This window comes from Ciona robusta, chromosome 8 (genome assembly GCF_009617815.1).
Source record: "Ciona robusta chromosome 8, ASM961781v2".
NCBI classification, from domain to species: Eukaryota; Metazoa; Chordata; class Ascidiacea; order Phlebobranchia; family Cionidae; genus Ciona; species Ciona robusta.
This window is the reverse complement of record NC_143242.1, coordinates 4,816,713-4,842,336: the sequence shown is the minus strand read 5'-3', so window position 1 is coordinate 4,842,336 and position 25,624 is coordinate 4,816,713. Positions and strand designations below refer to the sequence as shown.

At 36.9% G+C, this 25,624-nt stretch overlaps 7 protein-coding genes across 9 annotated transcripts; 5 read left to right on the top strand and 2 right to left on the bottom strand.

Moving 5' to 3' along the window:
* The first annotated feature begins 213 nt into the window (after nt 1–213).
* On the top strand, nt 214–3,439 carry LOC149732573 (casein kinase I-like). Of its 2 annotated transcripts, none has more exons than XM_089883142.1 (4): nt 214–362; nt 1,256–2,048; nt 2,116–2,214; nt 2,312–3,439. In XM_089883142.1, exons 2-4 carry the CDS (start codon nt 1,314–1,316, stop codon nt 2,498–2,500), a joined length of 1,023 nt encoding a protein of 340 aa, XP_089739268.1. In that variant the 5' UTR covers nt 214–362; nt 1,256–1,313; the 3' UTR covers nt 2,501–3,439. The 2 variants fall into 2 exon arrangements, with proteins under 2 accessions (XP_089739268.1, XP_089739267.1); XM_089883141.1 differs by lacking the exon at nt 214–362 and adding an exon at nt 666–811.
* Nucleotides 3,440–7,126: 3,687 nt separating this feature from the next.
* LOC149732572 (cytochrome b-c1 complex subunit 6, mitochondrial-like) lies at nt 7,127–8,365 on the top strand. The gene is made up of 4 exons (XM_089883148.1): nt 7,127–7,287; nt 7,534–7,611; nt 7,889–8,050; nt 8,259–8,365. Exons 1-4 carry the CDS (start codon nt 7,240–7,242, stop codon nt 8,289–8,291), a joined length of 321 nt encoding a protein of 106 aa, XP_089739274.1. The 5' UTR covers nt 7,127–7,239; the 3' UTR covers nt 8,292–8,365.
* A 43-nt stretch (nt 8,366–8,408) lies between these two features.
* On the bottom strand, nt 8,409–9,656 carry LOC149732571 (uncharacterized). The gene has a single exon (XM_089883143.1). The coding sequence runs from the start codon at nt 9,483–9,485 to the stop codon at nt 8,610–8,612; it is 876 nt and encodes a 291-aa protein (XP_089739269.1). The 5' UTR covers nt 9,486–9,656; the 3' UTR covers nt 8,409–8,609.
* Nucleotides 9,657–9,762: 106 nt separating this feature from the next.
* LOC149732570 (glutaryl-CoA dehydrogenase, mitochondrial-like) lies at nt 9,763–13,774 on the top strand. Its single transcript, XM_089883139.1, has 10 exons — nt 9,763–9,997; nt 10,105–10,275; nt 10,342–10,453; nt 10,514–10,635; nt 10,699–10,828; nt 10,892–11,044; nt 12,745–12,823; nt 12,889–13,118; nt 13,183–13,343; nt 13,434–13,774. Exons 1-10 carry the CDS (start codon nt 9,913–9,915, stop codon nt 13,496–13,498), a joined length of 1,308 nt encoding a protein of 435 aa, XP_089739265.1. The 5' UTR covers nt 9,763–9,912; the 3' UTR covers nt 13,499–13,774.
* Nucleotides 13,775–14,160: 386 nt separating this feature from the next.
* Nucleotides 14,161–15,209, top strand: LOC149732569 (cytochrome b-c1 complex subunit 7-like). The gene has a single exon (XM_089883144.1). It carries the CDS (start codon nt 14,504–14,506, stop codon nt 15,050–15,052), a length of 549 nt encoding a protein of 182 aa, XP_089739270.1. The 5' UTR covers nt 14,161–14,503; the 3' UTR covers nt 15,053–15,209.
* Nucleotides 15,210–15,733: 524 nt separating this feature from the next.
* On the bottom strand, nt 15,734–17,941 carry LOC149732568 (kelch-like protein 18). The gene has a single exon (XM_089883130.1). It carries the CDS (start codon nt 17,794–17,796, stop codon nt 16,066–16,068), a length of 1,731 nt encoding a protein of 576 aa, XP_089739256.1. The 5' UTR covers nt 17,797–17,941; the 3' UTR covers nt 15,734–16,065.
* A 395-nt stretch (nt 17,942–18,336) lies between these two features.
* On the top strand, nt 18,337–24,008 carry LOC149732567 (uncharacterized protein C1orf87 homolog). Of its 2 annotated transcripts, none has more exons than XM_089883132.1 (12): nt 18,337–18,644; nt 18,726–18,861; nt 19,505–19,616; nt 19,958–20,096; nt 20,297–20,439; nt 20,761–20,884; nt 21,170–21,352; nt 21,748–21,873; nt 22,116–22,252; nt 22,555–22,617; nt 22,801–22,944; nt 23,237–24,008. In XM_089883132.1, the coding sequence occupies exons 1-12, from the start codon at nt 18,517–18,519 to the stop codon at nt 23,416–23,418; spliced, it is 1,617 nt and encodes a 538-aa protein (XP_089739258.1). In that variant the 5' UTR covers nt 18,337–18,516; the 3' UTR covers nt 23,419–24,008. The 2 variants fall into 2 exon arrangements, with proteins under 2 accessions (XP_089739258.1, XP_089739257.1); XM_089883131.1 differs by having other exon boundaries at nt 22,543–22,617.
* The last annotated feature ends 1,616 nt before the right edge of the window (nt 24,009–25,624 follow it).

The window sequence follows — 25,624 nt, the reverse complement described above, 5'->3', positions numbered from 1 at the left end:
TTTGTTTTAAAATACAACGTTTGTGTGCTTTGTAAAAAGATGAAGTAATAGAAGGAAATAATCATAAAACAAAATTTCCTGCTGGTTCAAAATCATAAAAAATCGTACTTTGTTTCCAGGGTAATGATTTCACGCACCATTGATTTCGGAAGAGAATGACGTTTATGACGTCTGAGGCTACAAAAGAAATCTGCTGGGCTGGCACGACGGGTTTTTGTGGACGTCGATTTTTTTATATTTTGGAGATTTTTTTACCTAGTTTTGCCGTAGAACTTGGTAGTTTGTAACAGTATTCCTAGCTCGGTTTAATACTCGTAAGTTTGGTGTCGATTTTAGTGTAATATATGCTTGAATTATTCGTGGTAAGAACTTCCTTCATTATAAATTAGTAAATTACAAACCTATTTTATAAAGTTGTAACTTGCAAGAGTAGTGTTGTAGCTCAACCATCGCACTTTTAACTGTGACAAATGGATGTACATATGTTAATTATATTGGTAATATTTATGGTATTACCCGGTCATGTGACAACTTAGGTCATGAGACATTAAGGAGTTGTGTGTTTTGTTATAATGTTGGTTGTTCTACTTAAATTATTTCATTTTTTTATTAAAGTAGTAATTCGTTTCACCAATACACAACTGTTACAAATTAATGATTTTGTATAGTTAATGAGAATAGGACTGCTGTATCTGAGAAAGGGATCCTTTATAATAGGACTAAATATATTTCTAAATGTTTACTTAAAGTTAATAAACCAATTGTACTAACCAATAAAGGTGTAGTTAGAATGAATTGTAATATATTACAGGTAACTATAGTTTTCATATAAAAAGACCTTTTATTATATCTATAGATAAATTTGCTTTAGAAACTATAATTTTATATTTTGTTAGTTTTATATTTAGTTATTGAACTGTTGTTCTTGGAGAAGATTTGCATAAATAGAACAGTGTATAATTCTTATTAACTAGAATAACACACTAGTTTGGTTTTGGTGTAAGCTTTTTTTAGCTGCTGTTCATATACAAGTCACTGTGGAGTCTGTATGACGTCACAGAGTAGCCATTAATTATTAAAGAGACTGATGTCAGTAATATTGCATATAATCTAAAAGAATTCCCTTATAGCTTAGTTGTTTAAATTATTGTTTTTGAGTATATTTTTGTAATATTATTCAATAGAAATACTTTTCTAAGTTTGTAAGATAATAAAAAAGAAACAAGGAAATCAGTTTTTTTTTTGTAATTTGCAGGGGTTTGGAAAAATTATTTCGACACAATTTAATCTGGTTTTGGTAAAGTAAAGAGAAAATGTCAAGTGGTAGTACAAAGGGTGAGTTCATCGTTGGCGGAAAGTACCGGCTTGTTCGGAAAATTGGAAGTGGATCCTTTGGCGACATATATCTCGGAATAAACATAGCAAATGGAGAAGAGGTGGCGGTCAAATTGGAGTCCCAGAAGGCCCGACACCCACAGCTGCTCTATGAAAGCAAAGTATACAAGATCTTACAAGCTGGTGTGGGTATCCCTCATATCCGGTGGTACGGCCAAGAGCGGGATTACAATGTCCTTGTGATGGATCTTCTCGGACCAAGCTTGGAGGACTTGTTTAACTTCTGCTCCCGCCGCTTCACTATGAAGACAGTGCTCATGTTGGCTGACCAGATGATCAGCCGCATCGAGTACGTTCACAACAAAAACTTCATCCACCGCGACATTAAACCCGACAACTTCCTGATGGGAATCGGTCGCCACTGCAACAAGTTGTTCCTTATTGATTTCGGTCTAGCCAAGAAATATAGAGACAGTCGCACCCGTGCACATATTCCATACCGAGAGGATAAAAACCTCACAGGTACAGCCCGTTACGCATCTATCAATGCCCATCTCGGTATCGAACAGAGCCGTCGAGATGACATGGAGTCCTTGGGCTACGTTCTCATGTATTTCAACCGCACGTCATTACCTTGGCAAGGCCTAAAGGCTGCGACCAAGAAGCAAAAGTATGAGAGAATCAGTGAAAAGAAAATGTCAACTCCAGTCGAGGTAGGATAAGTTAAGATATGCTTGTTCTGTTGGATTACATCAATTTAAATTTTTAAATCTATTAAAGGTGCTGTGTAAAGGCTTCCCTGCTGAGTTTGCTATGTATCTTAACTACTGCCGAGGACTGAGATTTGAAGAAGCACCAGATTACATGTACCTGCGACAGGTAAGATATAAATAGCTTACTTTTAGTTGGCAAGTCTGAGTTTACCTATTCAAACAAACTCAAGAATCACTTTTTAACCTGCATACCATTTTCACAGCTCTTCCGAATTCTGTTTCGAACCCTGAACCACCAATATGATTACATTTTCGACTGGACCATGCTGAAGCAAAAAGCAGCAGCTGCTGCCACCTCATCCACTGTGACCCCAACAGGTGCCACAAAGCACACCACGCAACATGCCTCACACCACCATGAGAAATCACGCCCAAAACCGACCAACTACTAACTCTTGCTTTTTGTTCCGAGGTATGCGTGTGAAATGCTTACATCTGTCATGTACCATGTTTTTCATCTTAAATACCACGCTGTATTATCAAAGAAGCCCCTACGCTAAGCTAAATCAGGAATTGATGGCTGCACACTTTACCGAGCAAAGGTTTTTAATTCAAGAAACACAGAGTACTTTTTAACGAAATTAATTCTGCATGCCGTCTTTCCCGGTTATTTCACAATTTGCGAAAATAAAGCTGGTGGTAGTACACGATTACTCTTAAATGTGAACTGTTGTCCCATCGTCTTTGTTTATTCCTTGTTTTTTTGTATCTGCTAATTACTTGTTTTACAGTCACGCAAATCAACACGTAAGCCATGGTGCAGGTTAGAATAATTGAAACGTTAATTCTTATTTAATTAAAATTAAACTTTACCAAAGGCACCAGTTTATATGTACTTTTATGACCTTACACAAAACTGCTTGTGGTGGGAGGTTGGCTAAATGTGTACGTGTCTCAATGCCTTCTCATAACATTGCGTTTAAAACCGTGCCAGTGCATTTTCAATGTTCTTAGCGACAGCATAGTATGTTTGTTGTTTCGTGTATTGGATTGCACAAGCGTATTAATCATACGACATACAACGCTGTGGCCTCCTGTTACCGCCGCATCAAATTAAGTAAAGCTGGCTTCAATTAGCATTGCCGCTTTGAACATTGCTTTGGTATGGCCTCTTCTTATATTACCCTTACATGATAACCCCCGGGTCGAGCTTTAATTGTTCGCAGTAGAACACGAAAACGGCGGCGAGCACCACTCAACAGTATAACAAGTGACAGAAATATGACGTTCGTTTTCAACTTTAATTTCCCGTTCTCTTTTCGTCATTCATGTTTTTTGTGTAAATTGTGATCTTCGTGATTTTTATTCATTAAACTCTGCATGCCATCGAACAGACTGCTGTGTTATTATAACGTTTCTTGCAAAGGTCACACGCTGTTTCGTGCGAACGCAACGGTTATGTGTACCCCCATTACACTGCAATCCGGAAATGCTTCGTGACATGACAGTTGCCCACAGCCTACCACAATGTCGCTGCAATAAAATCGACTCTGCAGCCGCTCGTTATGCCGCAGCCGCATGCTCTTTACAGCACTTAAAAAGCCGTTTTCAAAGCTGTTTAAGTGGCCGTGTTCGCGCCGATGTCACTTTGCACAGTCGTAGCCGACGTCAAACTCACATCAACGCTTTTTATAACTTCTAAGTGCCTCGGCAGCGCTTCTAAACAATCATAGTTCTCGCAAGTTTTCATTATACCGTTTACAATGGCTACATGGCTGACGCAACGACCAACAACAACATAGCAGCCCAGTGTTTTATCAAACGCGCAGTGATGACAGCCAACAGACGTTTGATGGGCTGAAATTAATTCGCAGGAGGTTTACTGTAGGATCAAAAGAAACCGAACAGTTAGGTTGGGTACCGATTTACGGCCACGCGACTACGAATCAATAACTAGTGACGTTCGACCCTACAGACACGTAGATGTGACGCAGTTGCTCGCCCACCTTGTATAAGCAGACGCTTTAAAATCCCACTCAATTTTGCTTATGACAACATATATGTCTGTTGACAACACGTGGTGCATGGCGCAATAAACCACAACAGTTGAGTCATACGAGTGGAAGCCGCAAACATGTTGCGTCATCTTGTGAATTAAATCATTAAATGTCGGTTGTGTTGTGAGACCGCGTCCGTTTTGCGCATATCTATATGTCGCGTGTTCTTGGATACCACGGGCACTCGTATAGCAGTACAGCGCCCAAGACGACTTGGAACAAAGCGAAAGTATGAAGCCGCTCTGTAAGACAAAGAAATTCCAACAAGTAAAGCGTCGCACTGCGAGTCCACTGGAACGCGGTCGCTCATCTGTGCCTTTTGTTCAAAATCGATAACGCGCAGCGGTCCTGTGGCATTGGGTATCTCGGTTGTGGCTTATTTTCGTTGCGATATAAACACAAAGGTACATGAACAATTTACATCGTTGTTACAGCGCTCAATGGCCGACACTTTAACATCGTCACAACAATGATTATGTAAATGTTACACAACGTTAACTGTGTACCATGGCTCGTAAAGTACAGCATTAAATACGTCTGGAGGGTTTCAAAATCAACAAATACATCCGCTGTTAATTAGACGAGGCAAATACGCAACCCGTCAAGTGTGAAGCACGAATCGCCTCCGGGTGTTAACTGTTAACGCCCGAAGTTTCCATTTACTTCTCAAGCAGCTCAAAACATCACTGAAAGAAATGTGTTGGATGCGACCCAGTTTCAAAGCTCGGGTCGTAAAAGAGGTCAAAACATCCAACAAAAACGCCTTGTACGAAGTTATTCCAGGCCTCTTAGTTCGGTCGTCAGCCGGAAATCCTGTATCGGCGATGAAATAGACACACACGATTTCCAGCTCAGACGGCCTCCCTATTTCTTACCATTGTTTCGCATTGTACCGTGTACTTGAGATTATCGTGTCGAAAGCGGACAGTGTCGACAGCTAAGGAAATCCCGTCGATTATTAAAGTTCGCGAGCGAGAGGGGGACAATCGTGAGATGGTCGTAATCTTACTGTGTTATTATCTGTCTGCGTACATTATAATTGAAGAGGCACGTTTCGGGTTCACAGGAGCTTTTGTCCGCCTTAAAAACGCACTTGAGTATCGCTAAAAGCCGGGAAAGTGCAAAGTTGCCTTTCCCACAGGCTCTAAACCACACGTCAATAGAATTCGCAATATGTTATCAAATTAACTTTTTATTTGGACGTTTTATGGCGGTATACGTCAACCCCCTAACGTTATTTTGAGCTTATCCGGGCAACCCCGGTCACCAAGGTTAAGCGGTTGCTTTTCTTGCGTTTTTAAACTATCTCTTGCCATATTTGGCAACTGTGTGTGTATGTGTCTGCGTCATGGACTCACTCCCGAACCGTAAGTTAACTATGATTCAACACGCAGCGTGTGACGTAGTTTTAAAGCAACCAGTGTTTATAGTAACATATTAAACCACGCAACAACACCGCGGATTTAAAAAACTTTTTGCTTACGCGTGTAGTGCGTGGCCATAGTAACTGGTAACGAAGCAACACGCCAACCAATAATTAGTGAAGCCGTGGGACAACACTTACGAAGTGCTTGGAAACCGTACTTTAATTGGCAGCTCCAGACCGTCTACTAAATCGATAACAGCTGGGCCGAAGATGACCAGCCAAGCATGTAGGTTTGATTTAAAACCAAATAATTCGTTTGGAACAGGGTCAGCGGTCAAGCGCTGCAAAGCCAAGATAAAACGTTAGGCTACTATATTACAATAGCTTTTTTCGTGGGGACAATTTAAAACGTTAATGTTTACCAAATTTATTTCCATTTCGAAGCTGGATAGCTATAAACAGCCGGCCCAATCAATAATTATAAACATGGTGTTCTCGTATGTCACCAACAGATTGCTGCTATCGAATTGTAAAAGAAATTAAATCCGTGCCCATCTTTCAGACAACCCAACACAAATGATGATTCTATTGTTAGATCGTTTCACTTTCCCTTGGTAGTCCAATGAGACAAAATACAGGTGTTGTATATGACCCGAAAGGTCACCTTGTTATACGTTTACTGGTGTACACGGCGCCATAAACGACACGCTTGTTTTTAGACAAACAACAGCTTGATGACTAAAAGGGTTTTTCTCTGAACAAGCCCCTTACTATGGCAATCGTTAGCTAATTTGAGAAGTGCTGAATCACAGCTATGTAAATGCTTTGCTGGGACATAGTTTTATTGCGAGTTAATAAACGACAACCCCGCTTAAATAAACGAGTCTTCATATTATACAATTTATATATGGTAGTGTGGGGAAAGGTGGGGCACCATTCATTTTATTTTTTCGTCCCATTTAGTAGTAAACAATAAACATTCAAGGAGTTATAAATCTGTATTTTCACCAATTCCATAGACCATTGTTAAATGTTTAAAACATAATCAGGGTATTTGGATATTATGTGATAAAGTTGTCCCATCTTCCCCCACAGTACTCTTTGAACAGTGTTTGTATATGGATTATTGAATAAACAAAAATGTCGCTTGAACATACAAAAATGTACCACAATATAATTGTTAGTGTACGAATACAATATTTGTTTTCATGGTTCAACTCAATGAAACTTTTAATGATTCCAAACAGCACAATATCACGTTACCAACCCAGTAGCTCGCTCGTAACATGCTCTTAATGCTCGTCAGCGACATCAAGTTAGAAAGGTCAGAAAACTATTTCTTCAACCTCAAACTTTTACAAAAACTTTCACCGATTAAAAAAATTAGCTGTAAATTAAACTAGTCAGTTTGAATCTTAACTATGACTTGTGTATTTTATCTGCAATTGTGTATTTTTCCATTTTATTAATACGACTTTTTAGTATTGAATTAACGGTTTACATTTAACAATGTAAATCACAGTATAAAAATAAGGTTAAAAAACCGCAAATTCAACTATAATCGTAAGATTTAAATGCTATTTTAAGCATGAAATTCGGCTCGCAGTAAACGGCTCTTTTATAGTTAAGATTTCTATTCCGTACTCAATCAACCACGAAATCAGTTTTCCAATGCTGTTCTTAACCTTCCGTTAAAGCTTTCACAGTTTGCATAAGGTCATCGTATTTTGCTTTTTTTGTTGTTCAGATCGTACTGTTGTAAATACAAATGACGATCGAAGAAAAGAACATGCTCTACGGAGAAGAACCAGAAGAGGTACGTGTTATTATAAAAAATAGACAGCCTAAACTAGTAAAAAAGGTTATACTATAACTGCCGACAGCAGTGTAATGGCTAATCTTTTTAGATGTAACTGCTCTTCGTATATTGTAAATTAAGGTAATGTTAACATTTCTATTGCCACTTATTTTCTCTTTGCGTGATAGGGCACTTACAGTAGTTACAAAATGCATGACCCACCAATTTCATATCTTGTGCACACTTACAAATAAAATGTTTCAGGAGGAAGAAGAGGCTGAAGAGGAGGAAGATGACGACGACGACGACGATGATGATGAAGAGGATGAAGAAGACTTAGTGGTTTGTATTCTTAATAGTTAAAAGTATTTTGTACATACAAGAAAAAAAGGAGGACTAAAATAAGCAATAGACAATGCAGAATTTTGCTCATTTCAGAAGAATTCTGCTTACTGGTCACCTGTTATCAATACTATTAGGGTAAACCTTAGGAAACTAGTGAAAAAATCTTCATGAATCCATGCACAAAATTATTTAACAAAAAATTTGTAAAAATAAAAAATGGCATAAATTAAACAAAAATTAAGTTCATGCATTTTCTGAAACACCTTTTTATTAGGATCCTATGGATGCTGTAAGAGAGACATGCGGTGGAGCACCTGCCTGTAAAAACTACCGAGAAGAACTGGATGTGTGCACTGAAAGGGTTTCTAGCAGGTCAAACACCGAGGAGCATTGTACCCAGGAACTTTTTGATTTTCTACATTGCTCTGACAAATGTGTAAGTGACTGTTTTGGTATAATTTATATATTTTTTAAATTATATAAAATCGGTATTTCTGTGTCTTAAGTACACTGGAATCTGCAACTAAGTGAATGATTTAAACAAGTTGTAGGTGTACTTCTAAAACTTTTGAACTAAGTGAATGATTTAAACAAGTTGTGGGTGTACTTTTAAAACTTTCTATCAATTGTTTTCTTATTTTCAGGTTTCCCAAACCTTATTCAAGCAGTTAAAATAGACAAATTCCTGATTGGTTCAATAGTTGGATTGGTTCCATTTTCATATTAATTTAAATAAATAAAAACTCTTCAATGATTTTTTTTCATCAGAGCAGAAGGTAGCTTGTCTTAAAAAGTAGCTTATTCGAATGCATTTTTTAAATGAAATCACAGTGACTACAAAACGGTAACAAATAAATTAAGCACAAAACATGCAAGAGAATCTAAACAGTTGCAGGCAGAATTTAATATTTTGTGGTTGTTGTTTTCTGGATCAAATGAAAATTTCTATGTAACATGTCCTGCAAGTCTACCCAAAAGTGCAAGAGCATAATAGGCTATTTGGTAGATGTCCAACTCTTATAACCATGTTCATTATTAATATTAACTGGATCAAAGGAAAGTTTCTTTTTAAGATCTTGAATATCTTCAGAAGTAACTTCGCCGGTTGTTTCGATGTTAATAAATGTATCCTGGCTCTTCCTTCGTTTTTCCTTGTGTTGAACATTATCCCCTTTTTGTATCTGATTTCTAACATTTGCAGCTTCCTGGTTTTGCTTTTTGCTGAAGTGAATTGGCTCCTTATTTAGAGTGTATGTATGGCGTTGTATTGGGGAGCGGAATGGGTTGCTCCCTGCTGGTTTTTTCCTTTCATTTAAGAAAATTAATACAAGAACTGAAAAGCTTCCAAGAAAAAGCAAGGCATCTTTGTAAGTGAAATCTGACCATTCATCCTCTTTGCCTTGATGCATATTAGACATGTGTGGTGTTTTGTACTGCTTTGTTGTATGATTATAAGTAACTGTGTGATGCATTCCAGCTGCCATCCATTCTTGAAAAGAGTGTGTTGACCTCTGAACTGATGCCAAATAAGAGTCATATTTTACTCGTAAACTACTGTTTGACAAAGTTTCATACGCAAGTTTAACCTGAACAAAATCTGCTTCGGTTTCACTTTTTCCTAAAGATTTATCGGGATGAAGTTTCATAGACTGTTCATAATACGCACTTTTTATTTCGGCAGTTGAAGAGTTTTGTTTGATTCCCAGCATTTCATAATAACTTTTGTTTGGACGGAACTTTCGGAATGCAATATGGGTATGACTTCCACGTTTGCACAATGTCCAAAGACTTCTTTGAAGCTGCAGCACTGTTGTTCTTTTGCAATGGCATAGTATCTTCACGCACAAACCTAAACCGGGTATTTGATGCATTTAAAACTAGCGCAAAACCAAATACCAAACGAGTAACAGTAACCGTTGCTGCACAGTCGATCTGTAAAAGTCATTAAAATCTGGCTTCGTTAAAAAATTGGTAAGTAATCAACTGTACTTCAGTCACACATTATAGCTAGCTACACAATATAAACTGCCCTAAACCTAGCAGGTTAAAGTAAACTACACGTAAACACGTAACTTTGCGTCATATTTCGCACAAATGAACTGTTGACATGCGCGCATGTTGCATAATCGGCGTGAACACCAATGCTCGACACGAATCGGTCCGAGTGGTGACGTCCTTTCAAAACAATTCCCCTTCTTCTAATCGAAGTTGTCGGCTCGTCTTGTGGCTGTGACACATTTAACAACGGTTGCGTACGTTCGCTTTGAATGGGAGTGTTTTCATAGGATAGTAAACAGAATGTTTTGCATAACAGCCCGAAAATCTTCAAGAGTTTTTCACCACATTTATAAAAGACATGCACAAGAATTAAAATTATTAAAAGGTAATAGATTTTTGAACACAATGGTGTTAAATTGCCATAACATTTTCTGTTAAACTGAAATTGTATTACTGAATTATTTTATGCAATTGACCAATGTTTCCTTTTAGACAATGCTTGCAGACATATGTCAGGTGTGGGGTCAACGAAGTTTAACTGGGAGGATGCCTTTAATCTTGAAGACATGCTAACTGCAGATGAGATTATGATAAGAGATCAATTCAGAAATTATTGCGATGAAAAACTGATGCCAAGAATTTTGCTTAGCAATAGAAATGAAGGCAAGCAAAATCAAAATGTATTTTTTGATTTGTTGCAATTGTTTAAACAGCTTGTTTTTGTCGCAGTATTTGATAGAGATATTATGTACGAGATGGGGGAGTTGGGAATATTAGGAGCAACAATAAAAGGTTATGGGTGTGCAGGAGCATCTTATGTTGCGTATGGTTTACTAGCCAGGTATATGTTTATGTGCATGAATGTTTGATAATGTATAATGTGAACTTTGGTATTTCTCAGGGAATGTGAAAGGGTGGACAGTGGTTACAGATCCAGTATGAGCGTTCAATCATCATTAGTAATGCACCCGATAAATGCATACGGAACAGAGGAACAAAAGGAAAAATATCTTCCAAAACTAGGTTCACTCTAGTGCCGAATGTGTTTAGTTTTTGGTTGATAATATTTTTTTCCTATGTTAACAGCTCAAGGAAAACTGATCGGTTCTTTTGGACTTACTGAACCAAATCATGGAAGTGATCCTGGAAGCATGGAAACTAAGGCTAAATATGACAGTGGCACTGGAGCCTACATTTTAAACGGGGCTAAATCTTGGTAAACAAAATACCAAAGGCCTAAAACGTTGGGTAGTTAGCTTATAGCTTTTTATGTTTGCAGGATTACCAATTCACCAATTGCTGATGTTTTTGTTGTGTGGGCCAAATGTGCTAAAGAAGGGAATGGAAAAGAAACTGTACGTGGTTTTATTTTGGAAAGGGGAATGAAAGGACTTTCAACACCAAAAATTGAAGGAAAATTCTCACTTCGGGCCAGGGGCGTATCCAGGAATTTATAAAGGGGGGGTCCGCAAGTTTTTGCTTAGAAAATGGATGCGTATAAAACGTAACGTGCTCGATAAAAACCCCCCCTGACTAGCATAAATAATAACGCACACGCTGGCGCAAATAGATGTGTTCAAAGGGAGGCTATCTAATTTGCGCCGAAGGCGCAAAAAAAATTTTGCTTAAACCCCCACCTTTCTGCTGTAAAACCCCCCGTTTTACAAACCTAATTAAATTTTTAAAATTACCACGTACGTTGTCATGTTATTGGGTTACGACGGCGAAGCTTATTTTGCGACGTAACAACAATTTATATGTGGTTAATTGCGTCATAATGTCCATTGACGCGTCCGTTATTAGCTACATCGTGGATGTAAAACACACGTTAGAATTACGTTCCTTGTTCTTTTTGTGATAGTACCCAACTTTCTATACCTCGGTAAAAAGTCGTAATCGAGTTAAGTCTACTCACCGTGTGACACAGTGTGTGTAGCAAAAATGGGTACAAAGACGACCGCAATCAAAATTTTTGATAGTCGATTGTATGAGATAACGTCATGATTTCTACACATGCGAAACAGTTATAGATCAACATCCCAAAGCATTAATAAAACTGATCTTGACGCATGGTGCTGCGTAGGTACCGGTGCAAATCGAGCATCGTTTCTCTTGGTAACGTTTTATTTTAGCGTTTTCTACAAGCCGAGAAATTAATTAAAAACCTGTCTATCAACGCCGGCCGAGTGCCGATATAAGGCGATGCACCATCATTGACCACATGCCATGAAAGGTTAAACTCGATATTACATCTACATATTATCCAGAATTACAAAGTTGGCAGAGTGAAATGTTGTATTGACGACTGGTCTCTACATCAATACGGTTGAATTTAAATATTTAATTCACTTTTTGTTTTATGATATTGCACCTGTAGCCAGGCATGTAAAACGTGCAAATCGTTATAGTTTTATTAATATGCTTCTGTTAACAGTTAATAATGGCCTGGGCCCGAGCGCTAACGACGCCATTAAGGAGAAAAGGCGCACGCGAACACGTTCGGTTTTAGTCGGAAGGAGCCGCTAATCAAAATCGCACAGAACACGTGGTTTCCGATCAAACGAACATGTGGTTTACGATCAGAGAGACCGCACAAGACACGAGTTTCGTGAATTGCAGTGCTGCAACATGTAGAATTCATGTAAAAAAAATTATTTATAATTGTTACAAAAGATTTTGCAATATTAAAGTATGAGTAGTTTTACAATTTTTCGCCTTTAATTACGAAATCAAACGCGGACACACATGCCACTCAGTAACTCGCAGGTGCTGCTGTTCCTGACTTCCCAAGAGTAAATTCCTAACGAACGAATTTGTTTGAACTAGGTTTTGTTACAAACTCGAATCCCACGTATTCAACCACGCATATTCGGATTCGATTGCATAATAAAAAATGCATCGAATAACGCCGAATTGATGGAATCCTGATTCGGCCCATCCCTAGTTTTTTACACGTGATTAAGCACCTTATACTAACCCCGGGTAAAAATATTAACACAAAAATAGTGGAACTTTAGATTAAAGAAAAAAAAAAACAATTTTACAAAAAAAAAAAAATTTTTTTTTAAATAATATTCAAAGGGGGGGTCCGGACCCCCGTGACCCCCCCTTGTATACGCCCCTGCTTCGGGCATCCATCACAGGTCAAATTGTTATGGAAGATGTTGCTGTACCTGCGGAAAATATGTTTCCTGATGTTGAAGGATTAAAGGTAGTTTTGTGACACCTGATTTGCAAAAGTTAGTCTAGTGCTTTTATTTGTGGTACTAATTTTAGGGACCTTTTGGGTGCCTAAACAGCGCGCGGTATGGAATTTCCTGGGGTGCACTTGGAGCTGCAGAGTTTTGCCTTCATGCTGCACGTCAGTACACACTAGATAGAGTCCAGTTTAAAAGACCACTTGCACAAAATCAACTTATCCAAAAGAAATTTGCTGATGCCCTCACAGAAATATCCATCGGCCTGCAGTCGTGCATTCGAGTCGGCAGGCTCATTGATGAAGGAAAGTTAGTAAATGCGACTTAATTGTTAACTGTTTGCCGTGCTGTTTAACTGATCTGCTTTTTGTAGGGCTGCCCCTGAAATGATTTCCCTTGTAAAGAGAAATTCATGTGGAAAGGCGTTGGAAGTTGTGAGAAATATGAGAGATACACTTGGTGGAAATGGCATATCAGATGAATACCATATTATACGACATGTTATGAATTTGGAATCTGTAAATACATATGAAGGTAACAATATGGCATTCTCTCCGTTGCTTCAAAAGATTCAATCGTTATCTATTTTTTTAATGGAGTTTTACCTGAAAGTTTTTATTTCAGGTACTCATGATATTCATGCTTTAATACTTGGAAAGGCCATCACTGGATTGCAGGCGTTTTATTAAAATCTTTTATATTTATGTTGTTTATGCATTCAAATCAAGTATCGCAATTCTTTTTAAATTATTGTGTGGTCACTGTCGGGTCATAGATTTCTAGATCTTTGGCAGCAAATAGTATTGTTGGAAATTGTGTAAATTGTACTCGTTTGCATATTGCTTGTGTATGCTTTGGATGTAAAAGATTTATTAGTTGCTTTATTTGATGTATCAGTTACCAACTTGCTACGATTGGGTCTTTTATACAACATCAAATGAAATATAAAATAGTTTCAACCAGTGCCTTACGCATGTGATTGTGATACTTGTTTAGGGGGTCGACAGGAAAAAATAAATTGGTTTATAGTTCGAGTCCGTATATGTTTATATACAGACGGTTTTAACCAAACGGTTTAAAACGGGAAATTTAATGTTTACCTTTAGATAATAGCAGCTTCGATGCATCCTTCATATCGCGGAACTGGTAAATGTAAAGATTATTATCAGATTAATGTTTAAATTTCTTAGGTCATTAAAATAAAATAATGAGTTTCCCGCCGCGGATGTTGTGCAATTTTGTTTTTAAATATATTTTATTTCTATGAAATTGTAAGGTCAACGATGTTGCTCTTGCTTTACGAGTTAGTTTAAGTGACTCCAAGATCCCGAGTTGTCATTGTACTATTGTGGCAAGGTTAGATTATATTAGAATTAACTTGTTAAAGGTTGGACCAATCAGTTGTTAGTTTATTTAACTTGGTACTAACGTGTTCGTTTTGTGGGTAAATAAGCAATATATCTTGTAATGCGATTAACTAAGTATCCTGAATGTTTTGTACTATGTAGACTTGATTTATTGTACCTCATTAAACAGTAGTATGATTTACACAAATTTGTATTGTAACTTTAAGTAGTATATATTTTTTTCATTTGTATTTTATTATTTATTTTCCAATTTATTATTACCTTTATATCTAGGATCTAGCTAATTGGAAATCATTTTTTAAATTATTTCTTCTGAAGACAACAAGAATGTCTGCTGCAAGACAAGGCTTGCAAGTGGCCAAGAAGATCACGTCACTTAATGCTGTTAACCTTAACTGGCAGGTCGGCAAATACCCAAACCAACTTGGATGCATCCACGACAGTTTGGCCCCCTTTCAGAAACAGCTTCACAAGATTGACTACGTTGGATCAGGCTACTGCAAAATTGGCCTGCTGAACCATGATATGCTAAATGAGACCGATCCGATTGTTCAGGAGGCAAGATTGCGGATGACAGAAGATGAGATCCAAGGGAGATATTTCAGACTCTCAAGAGCTCTACTTCTTTCCGCTAACCACCAGATACTTCCAACTGAGCAGTGGACACCAATGGATTCAGATCACAACTACCTTCAGCCTCATATCAATGCTGTGAAGCAGGAAACCAAGGAAAGGTTGCTGGTGAAGTGCGCTTTGCTTGATTTCGAAGATTTGGTAGACCGGGTGTTTTTGATTCCCTTCCGTATGATGAATTACTTCCAGATCAAAAATATCCGACAGAAACTTAAAGTCCAAGGAAACCCAAAGCTTATCTAATCGCTTTCACAGATCTATCTTCACTAAAACTGTATGCTAATTCATCAGTTGTAACGACTTATTTATTTGAATATGGTATTTTGAATAATAACTTGTGACTTTTTTGGTTTAATAAGTTCAACAGTGCATAAACAAATACAAAATAAAGTTCTATTTATCTTTATCATTCAATGAAAGCAGATATATGTTGAAGTTACATAATGTGCAGCTGTAGGCTTGTAACAGTGTTGTCTTTTTAGACAAATTTATTGAAAAGGAAGTGGCTTTTAAAGAAAAAAATGGTCTTTTCCTGTTTGAAAAATTTTAGTACAAGTTCGAAAAGATTTTTTTAAACATATGCTGGTTTTTCTAAACCTTGCAATGTTGCAAGTTTGCAACATAGCGCTTGTCTGCGCTATCGCAAGAGGTTAAGTTAACAAAATCAAGTATCATTTCATCAATCGCCCAAATAATGATGGAGTTATCAAGGGTCCAACTCAAAAAAGAATAAGATTAGCAGATTACTCCTGCTATTGTGTATCTATAGATTGTAGTAACATGTCCCTGGTAGCATAGGTAGCATAATACTTCTCAATATCCAGTGCCGCCAGGCAAATGATACGCAACTATTGCTTAATCTATGAGACTATTTATTGCCACTGTGTGTCTTCTATTCAGAACCAAACACAGACAAGTCAGGTATATATGATTGAAAGTTTTATTATTATAGCAAAAAAAAAGGTTAAAAGATGAGTTAGGGAGACATATTTTGCTTTAAAACAAAGTACCAACAGTAAAGTATGTAACATCAGAAGCCTTTTTATTCTATCAGGGCTTCGTGCTTTTTGGTAATCATAAAACAAATCATAAACTTTTACAGCTGAACATATATATTTTATTTTAATAGAAATATATTTCATTGACATACTGGGAAATGGTACAGAATCAAATGAGTGCTATATGGTCCTTAACACTTTTTAAATAAATTGATCTGAAATCTCTTGAAGGAATCTGTTAGGTTATTGCTTCACAACTCACAACAGGGGAAGAGGAATTGTACCGACGCCAACACCGCCCTCATGTGCCCACATTCTGTCAGATTTCCTCCAGGAGTTGGTCTCCGGGTCGTAAACCTCAACAGAGTTGAGGTTGGTGCAGCCATCGTAGCCACCAAGGGCAAAGATCTTGCCGCCACTGATAGCGATTCCAACACGGCTGCGTCGCATGCTCATTGGAGCCACGAAGCTCCACTGGTTGGTAACTCGGTCAAACACTTCAACTGTGTTGAGAAACTTTTGGCCATCGTAACCACCAAAGACAAACATGCAGCCTTGCAAGGAGGCAACACCATGGCGGCATCTTTTGGATAGCATGGGCACTTTCATGCACCACTTGTCAATGCTTTGGTCATAGCATTCAACTGAATTGAAAATGGACAAGCCGTCATGACCACCAAGAATGTAAACACAGCCCTCAAAGACTCCAACAGCTGCTGCACTTCGAGACTTGTTCATTGGACTAATCTTCTGCCACTCTTGCGTATGAGGACGGAATACTTCACAATTGCTGAGTGAGGAAACACCATCATATCCCCCACATACGAAGATTTGATCTTCATAGGCAACACAGCCAAGAGCACTTCTCTTCTCTTGCATAGGCTTGATGTCACACCATTCATCAGTTTCTGGTGTGTACATTTCCACAGTATTGAGCCGATTCATACCATCATATCCACCAACCGCGTACAGCTGTCCAGCTAGTACGGCCACACCAACTCTGCTTCGGCAAGTTTTCATAGATGCCACAAGCTCCCAACGACCCACAAGGCCAGAATATTTTTCCACCGTATTAAGTGCCTCCCCAGCTGAAGTAAGTCCACCAACAGCATAAATCATTTCATGAATTTCAGTGCAATATCTTGGCCGTACCATGTTAGGGGGGAAATCTGATCTTCGGTCAGGCATCAGATGATAATCTTTTGCTTTATCAACAAGATCTCTGCATCTCAGGCAAGATTTAATGGCTGCATCCATTTGAATAACATCAGTTAGAAACTGTGGCCGGAGTAAAGGTAATCGTATATGCTGAAGCAGCTCATGCATATACTCGCATCTTTGTGTGTATTTAAATTTCACCCATGCAGAAGCAGCATAAAATAACTGCTCTTCAGACTTCACATGTAGCTCGTTCCGGCATAAAATACTGAGAACTTTCTCCTTTGAAAGGTCCAAAAACTCGTCGGATTTGGACACTTCAACAAAATGTTGGTTTAAGTAGCTTTTCGCTTTTTCCAACAAAGGCATACACATCAGTAATTCAGCGAACTGACAAATTCCTAAACAATTATTGGGATGCAAGTGCGATTTAATAAAATTGGCACAGAATTCTTTAACAACTTGAAGTTGCAGAAAATTTGCTCCGATCATAATAGATTGAACAGTCTCTACGTTTACAGTTATTTTTCCAGTGTAGGCATAGTTGATAAGGTGTTCTAGTGCATTTTCGTCAATTGCGCTAATTTCGATTTCATTCCCATTAGCTTCTGCCATGTCAGTGGTAAACATACTCGTAAAATAAGGAATCACGGCAGCAAGAACGATTTTGTGCGCTGTAAACTTGCATTCGTTAACTTTTAATGTCACATCGCACATCTTTCCTTGTCTTCGAATTCTCTGCATCATTTCAAATGCAGATGGAGCAAATGATCGGCAATCCAATGTTTCTTCAGTATCTTCATAATCAACATCAGGTAATCTCAAGGCCATAACAAATTAGGTAAATGCAAAATAAGGCTCAAACGTAATCTATAAATATTAAATACCAATGAAATAAAGATTGACCTTGGTAAAACATTCGTTATTTTTATTATGAAAACAATGTTTTTATTTCTACCAATACCAACGAACTATTATACTATAATGATGAATACAGATAGGGTATACCGACAACGCAAGCATAATTCAAACTAAATCTAAGACCAACGCCTTTTTCCGATGCACGCCGAACTAAATGTCACACCAACGCTTTTTCGAACTTACCACGATTATTTCTTGCCTTTTTCCGAAATATAATAAACGACTTTAGGCAATAGAACAAAGAATGATGCACTTATCTTGGAACTTCCATCTTAGCGGCTTTACACGGTCAGATTGCGCACGCCCGCGTAATATCCGAAGAAAGGGCTTTGTCAGTGTGCGTCATGCTTTTGTTGTGTCACAATTGAATTCGCAAATGAATTCAAAACATATTCTGCAAAACATCTATTTTTGTTATTATTGTACATGACAATTTGGCTTTTATAGTGGTGGTTGGACTGTTTATGGCAATTTAAATTGTCTATTTACGTCGCATTGACGTAGCTAGCATCCATATTAGTTCGGAGCGATCGCGTTCATGTTGCTATGGGCAGACAGCTGACGCTGTAGTGCGTAGTGTTGTTTACGTCGTTATTACTGTGATATAAAGATACAAAAGAACTGGCAACAATGAGACGAGTCACCCAGAACGCTCCTTTTGGAACTGATAATACCCCTGCACTAGCAATCAAGATCGTTGGTGGCAAAAGAGTAGAAATATTAGCAAGAAATGAAACTGAATCCGAAGGCAGTCAAAGGTAAAAGCAAAAACAATTATTCCCATTTTTAATCAAAAAAATTAAATTTTTAATGTTTTTTTATTTAATGTATCTTTGCAGAATTAATGGCCTTCCATACCCTAAAGGACCTCATGGGACACCTTCCATGTTAACACAGCCAATATTCCGAGCTTATGAATTTGATGATTTACAAAGGGGCTACAATACTGCAAAGCAACATGAAATTGCACGACAGGTATAATCATCTCATAATATATACTGTATATATATTTATTGCAGCCAGAAGATGTGATACTTTTATATTCTAAGATTACCTTTTTTTGCTTATTTCTGTTCTTTTATACACTTTTATTCCCCATTGGCGTTGTGTACAAACTTTTGGTCATGGAGACAATAATTTGTCCCACATACGCTAATTATTTAATTATGGAAAATACAGCACTCGCGCTTGCGAAAAATAACCTTCTTGCATGTGCGAGATCTGGTCATGAAATCCAATACTCTGCAGACTGGCTTATTTCAAAATGTGTTAACGAATATTTACACAATGAGTTTACAGCAGTTTGGAGATGAAAGATACTTAAACTGTGTGTGCAGATGAATAAACGATCTAAAATGCACCATTGTTTAAAGGCCATATTATAAACAAATGGCCTGGAAGTATGGCCACAGTTATTTACCAGTGTACTTTATTACAGAAAATACAATGATGTAATATACAAGTTTGACATTTATTGTTTAAAATACTGTTGCTGTCTAAATACTATTTAAATACACTACAGCAATTTAACAGTGATATGCTTTCTTTAAATCAAATACAAACTTATACGATAGTAGTTTTTTTTAATATGCACAAAGGTTTATTTTTCTTCTCACAGATAACATCCTACACATCACCATTCGGTGATCGCACCCAGTCTTTTAGACATGGTGTAATTCCCATTAATAAAAAGGCAGTTCTGCCCCCTATTGGAGTTTCCCAACCTGCAGGTATATATATCATATGGTAGGCTAACAACTGATATTATAAAAAAACATGCTCGTAAATCTAACAAATGCAACAACAAAACAAAACTTTCCGGAAAATATATCATATAAAGCTAGAAAGCAGTTGCACTCAAATGTATGTTTACTGGTGCTGTAGGCTGTAGCGGTTAGAGTGTTTGTAGTAAAAGAGGGGTAGGAAATAACACACTATTAATGATGTTTGGTGTTAGGGCCATGAAAATAGGGTTAGGGGCATGAGAATATTTATAGATCTAAATTTAAAACAAAGGTGTCTGACACTTTTGGAAATTAGTTCAAGAAAATATCAAACTTTTTTACTGCAGGGTCAACTTTGGCTAAAGAAAATGAATTTTCTGGGACATTTTTAACTGAAATTGACAATGATGAATGTAATAAAGATGACGTAACATTAGAAGCTATGATAGTAAAACAACTACGATCATTTTCCAGTCACAAAATCAAGTAAACAAATTGTTATTTTTAAATCACATCTTTTAGGAATTTTGAAATTTAGGTTTAATTTAGATATTAAAAAAAAAGATTTAGTATTTTGCTTTTAAAAGTTCAGCATACTATTTCAATATTTAAACTATTGAATATTTAAAATTTCAATACTTTAATTTTAAAGATTCAATAGTTTAAATACTGCATTTTCCCACCAGAGACATGTACATTGAGTTATCAGCTTTTGACCGTCACCTCACAGGCTACGTAAGTCCCACTCAACTAAGTCTTGTTGCACTACGACATGATCTTCCACTTAAACCTTCTCTAATGAAGCTCACTTTCCAGAAGTTTGCAGACGGTTCGTAAATGTTGCTTTTTACTTTAATACTGTATTATTGCCCGGCGGCGTGGCAAAGCGGTTAGCAAGCTTTCTTCTAACCCAGAGGTGGGTGTCGCTGCTACCATTGTGGGTGTATATGTTCTTGGGGAAGGCACTTCAACCCAAAAGAAAACAAAACAAAAATCACCCACAAAGTAACATACATGGTAACTCATAAGCTGGCACAAGGTTTATAAACGATGATCAGTAATGCTTTTGACAGTATTACAACCAAGATTATGTTTTCAAGTTTTTATCAATATATAAAAAAATGTTTACGAGATTTAAATTTGCTTGCAGACAAGTCTGATCCGAACCAGATCAACTACGAAAAGTTTTTAAATTTTCTTGCAACTTGTTTGACCAAATCTGGTGTGTATCAAGCTGAGAAACATTACACACCCAAAACAGCTGAAAATTTAAGGTATAACATCAAATTATAAAACTATTTCTGTATAAAATTATGTACACTGTTTCACAAAGGTACATACATACTTTCAATTTAATATAAAAAAGTTTATTTTTTTGTAAATATAAAATAAAATGTTTAATGGTATAAAGTTAAGCATTTACACTGTGTAAACTATTTTGAATGTTCAATGTTGTTAGACAAATGCTTATTTGATTCATTTAAATATTTGCATGGACCAAGTATGGACTTGAACATAATCAATCAGATTTTATCTGTGTAATTACTTCTTTCTCACAGAAATCCCCCATCTGCTCTATCACCTGTAGAAAACAAATCCCTATTTGTTAATGCTGAGGAAAGACCAACAATATCTTCAACTGCCAATGATGATAAACTAACCTGCCTATTAAAGGAGCAATTGGCTGGTGTTGATGATATTTACTTTGATCGGTTAAAAAGCACACTCCAAGCTGCTGACAGGTGATCTGTTTTCTGTTCTGTATGGGTAAGGTCCTTAAATATGTAGAATTTAGGCCAGATTTTGCCAATTACCCGTCAGGTGAAGTAATATGTCACACAAGCATCTATGAAAATAGGTTGTTTAGTGCTCTACGTTTAACTCAGAATAATAACAAACTATTTTAAAAGTTTTGCTAAAGAGTTTTATCTGTGAATGAAGAACGTGGTAAGCAAACCGTGGTAAGCAAACCCTAAATATTAGTATAAAAATATAAGTTTTATACAATAAAAGAAATAATTTAAACCTTTCAGTTCACATGCCTTCCAATAAGAAAATGTTTTTTTTCTTCCAAAGCTAATGTTTCCACCATAGTGTTAAATAAATAAATATTTTTAAAACCGATTCTTGTTTTCAGGCTAGGTAATGGTGAATTGAAAGCAGACGTGATACAAGATGCATGTGTCCGTGTACAAGTTCCTCTCACTGACTCTGTGTTCACTAAAATGCTTCAAAATGCAGAGATAGCTCATGGAGTAGTAAAGTATGTTAATTGCATTCTTAAAACTTTATTTATACTCTGCGTTATCGGTAAACAAATGAAAAATGCTTGTGGCCATGTTCTGTGATGTGAAAATCTAAATATGTTTAACAGGTAATATCACAAAACCTTAAAATTTTATAGACTGCAAGTTTCAAGTGTTTAACATAATTACTGTTTCAGACTGTTTTCTCTTTTTTATAAATCAATCATATAAACTCTACATATGATAATTCTATATTCAGCTGGCACCAGTTTTTACAACCACTCAAACAAGCAGAGCAACAGTTAAACCCAGATCATAACTTTGATTCATCATACAACCAACACAAGAAGAATCTGGTCAACTCCCCATTTCAGTCTTCTCATAAAACCTCACCAAGTAATTGTTGTACAACATTGATTTTCAACTATTGCAGCCACAAATACTATCTATTTAAAATAACTCTTGCAGCGGTTTTTGTTTTCTTGTACCAGCATATCAGAATATAGGTATTTGTGTAACAGTTTACACTAAACATGCATGGGATGCAGTGTAACTTACTGCTTGATTTGCACAATTGTTTTTTAAGTCTGAAACATATATTGGCTTAGTAATGGTCATTTTGGTGACCATGAATTTTTGGGTCATTTCATCAGTCTTGTGTTCTCATCAGTTTATATATTTTTCAGGAAAATCTACAGAAAAAAAGCAAAGACAAGCAGAACTAAATTCGGCCTTTGACACAAGTCGTATTCAAACAGCAGGTATTTATGCAAAGAAGACTGAAGACATATAGATTTTAAAACAACAAAAGGAATCTGCAAGAAAAGGCGGTCATTAAAAAAAGGCTGCAGACATAACAATTTAGGAAAAGTATTAGTTGAAAAAAGCGAACTCCCTTATTTAAAAAAAGCAAACAAAATTGTTAAATTACATTTGACTCTTAGGTTGGGATGAAAATGAACCGTTACCACGACAGCTACAGGATGATGCAGAGCATGAGGAGCATACGCTCCGGAGGGGAGAAGATTGGATAAGAAATTTTACTCGTCTTGCTCATGCCCTCAGAAGTTACCATCCTTATAAAAATGGTGAGTATTTTGCACAAGACATAATTTATTTAAATATTTATATTTTTGTAAGTGTATTTTAACATGAGTAGTATTAGTCAGTTTTACATACAAATATGTATGAATAAATTAATAAATGAAACTTGCTTTATCCTCGCCTGGTGGAAAACAACAGTCGTTATAAAACGATGTTCTGTTCCATATACCTCGGAAAGTAGGTGTTTTTAAGTATTTTTGTGAGTATTTTCATAGTTGTAGCACGGCCTAGTAGGTCGTGGTTGTAGGCATATGCAACATAAGCTTTTATTTACAGATTACCTACCACGGAGAGAAGTCGAACGAATGGTTGCCAATTACAACCTTATCTACTCGCTTGGGTTTTCCCCTGATCGCCTCGGTGACGCAATAGCACGCGCTGTGACGTCACAATCGAAAGCGCCCGACAGTCAAACAGTGTCGATAGACCGATTACTCGAACACTTATCCAACACATGACGTCATATAGCTCTATATAGTTGGGTGGGGTAAGACGGGACATGCCTCATTTTCTCGTCCCATTTGATAGTAAACAAAGACTATTAAAAAAGTTGTAACTGTAGCCCCGATACTCTTTAAAAAAAGTTGGTAATTGTTAAAGTAACTTAAAAATACGATCAGGAAATATTGGATTTAGGTGCTAATCCCATCCTACCCCACAGTACTATATTAGATATTGTATCTGAAAACCTCAAATCAGATCTTAGTCTTAGCCCTACATAAATGTAGCTGGATTTTCGCCTCTTTTATAAACCCTAATTTTGTGTTCTATTCCAACCACTCAAAATCATTATCAAATATTATGCAGTAGATAGAAGATATGCTTTCATTATAGTTTGCACAAAACAGTGTCCTAAAAGTTACACAGAACCTTATTTTTCGCCACTGTGTCTAAAACTACAAAACTGTTCGTTTTATTCGCCAAGTATTCTTATTTTAGCGCTGTAGATGGAATGTAGTTATAATTAAGACGATTTTCTTACTTTTAGAATCTAAATTAAATTTTTAATAAATCTAGTGTAGAATAAACCGTACTGTATAATTCTTCACTTCATTGAACTAAAGTTTATATGCAGCACAATAATAACTATTGTTAATCCAAAAGCACATTATAGGTAAGGTTAATCTGTGTGCATATCTTAATTTTTCTACTTCACTTCTCAAAAGCCAAATGCTATGGACAACTTTACCGTGTCGTGTACAAGATGTATTTAAGCTTGGTCTACCAGTATGTAGTATAAGGTATCAGTAGCATAATGGTTAAACGTTGGCCTCGTAACTGGAGGGTACGAGGCTCAATGTTGCTGTTACATTAACCGTGTATGTAATTTATCAGTAGCTTAATGGTTTTCCCTTTAATCAAGCTGTCACTAATGGCATTCTGATATACACGGAAGCAAACCGTAGTGTAACTCAATATATTTTTACCCACAGAAGTGTGATTCTATGCGTGGTAAAATAACTAGTGTCAATGATGACAATCCACACTTTGAGACTGACTGTACCATTTACTGGACTCTGAACGGCACTTCTTGGACGTAATGGTAAGTGTGTTACAAAATTTATATTGTGTTTCAACCGGTTTAACCCAATGTTTCTATCAAGATCGTTGTTTCGTGTTACTGTGCATTAAGTATCCGGTAGCTGGCAGTAAGGAGCCTATTTTAGTGTGTACCAACTACGCGTGGTTCCGTATTTATATCTTCGATTGGAATGTCGCCTATCTATGTTTGGTTTTCTGTAAATTTCCAGACCAGCAGTTCAACGCTTGCGCGACCAAGTTTATTTCGGTCGCATATTTGTTTGTTCATGATAACTGGTATTTGATTGCACTATACATAGTACTGTGTTTCGGGAATACTACTAGCTGTTGTGATCATACACAAAGCGTATTTCAAACATCTGGTGCTTTTGAGCGGCCGACCGAGTAAGATAGTTCCCGTTTTATGAATACCCTAAAAATAACATGTGTTAAATAGTTGGTATGTAAGTGGGTGTGTTTTTTTAATATGAAACTTGAACCACATAGCATGACGAGGTATTATAAAAGTTTCGCTTCATTTCTTTTAAAAGAAACAAATTGTTAGGGTGTGTTTTTTTACTATAAGTTTTACGTCGGAATGTAAAGCAACAATAGTAGCAAGTTCAAACGGTGAAACAAAAAGTAATATTTAGAGCGTTTTCGTTCGGCATTTTGTAAGACGTTGCTGGGTGCTACTAATAGTTTTCAAAACATGCCACACCCAGAAATACGCCCAGGGTAAAGTACGAACCGATCAGATATATTATTCCACTCAAATTGCCACCAACAGCACTGAAACCTTGTAAATGTGCAAATCGATCTGTGAAGGGTCACAAAGGATCCCGATTCGTTTTCTTTCATTCGCTTTGTGTCAAAGGGGGTATAATACACATTCGTAATTGAATTGCCGCTGCATTGGTCTTGTGTACGAAACTTAATCCCCAACAATAGAGCAATATGACATAACTGACGCACACTCGTTTGTTTTGCCCCGTGATCGTATATAGCGTTACACCACCTACTGTAGGGTATAGGCTGTAGATGCCTAGACTGAATTACATCCGTTTTAAACTTCCTTTCGTCCGAGCATATGGCGCTACACGTTATCCTTCTAGCTACTTTTCCATTGAAGATCAAGATAGC

Coding starts and splice junctions, on each gene's coding strand:
- LOC149732569 (XM_089883144.1), top strand. CDS start 14,504: ATGTCTGCTGCAAGACAAGGCTTGCAAGTGGCCAAGAAGATCACGTCA.
- LOC149732573 (XM_089883142.1), top strand. CDS start 1,314: ATGTCAAGTGGTAGTACAAAGGGTGAGTTCATCGTTGGCGGAAAGTAC. Junction 2,049..2,115: donor AAATGTCAACTCCAGTCGAG/GTAGGATAAGTT, acceptor AATCTATTAAAG/GTGCTGTGTAAAGGCTTCCC. Junction 2,215..2,311: donor ATTACATGTACCTGCGACAG/GTAAGATATAAA, acceptor CCATTTTCACAG/CTCTTCCGAATTCTGTTTCG.
- LOC149732570 (XM_089883139.1), top strand. CDS start 9,913: ATGTTTTGCATAACAGCCCGAAAATCTTCAAGAGTTTTTCACCACATT. Junction 10,454..10,513: donor GCGTATGGTTTACTAGCCAG/GTATATGTTTAT, acceptor GGTATTTCTCAG/GGAATGTGAAAGGGTGGACA. Junction 10,829..10,891: donor TTAAACGGGGCTAAATCTTG/GTAAACAAAATA, acceptor TTATGTTTGCAG/GATTACCAATTCACCAATTG.
- LOC149732572 (XM_089883148.1), top strand. CDS start 7,240: ATGACGATCGAAGAAAAGAACATGCTCTACGGAGAAGAACCAGAAGAG. Junction 7,612..7,888: donor AGGATGAAGAAGACTTAGTG/GTTTGTATTCTT, acceptor CCTTTTTATTAG/GATCCTATGGATGCTGTAAG. Junction 8,051..8,258: donor TACATTGCTCTGACAAATGT/GTAAGTGACTGT, acceptor TCTTATTTTCAG/GTTTCCCAAACCTTATTCAA.
- LOC149732568 (XM_089883130.1), bottom strand. CDS start 17,796: ATGGCCTTGAGATTACCTGATGTTGATTATGAAGATACTGAAGAAACA.
- LOC149732571 (XM_089883143.1), bottom strand. CDS start 9,485: ATGCATCAAATACCCGGTTTAGGTTTGTGCGTGAAGATACTATGCCAT.
- LOC149732567 (XM_089883131.1), top strand. CDS start 18,517: ATGAGACGAGTCACCCAGAACGCTCCTTTTGGAACTGATAATACCCCT. Junction 21,353..21,747: donor ACACTCCAAGCTGCTGACAG/GTGATCTGTTTT, acceptor TCTTGTTTTCAG/GCTAGGTAATGGTGAATTGA. Junction 22,618..22,800: donor AAGTCGTATTCAAACAGCAG/GTATTTATGCAA, acceptor TTTGACTCTTAG/GTTGGGATGAAAATGAACCG.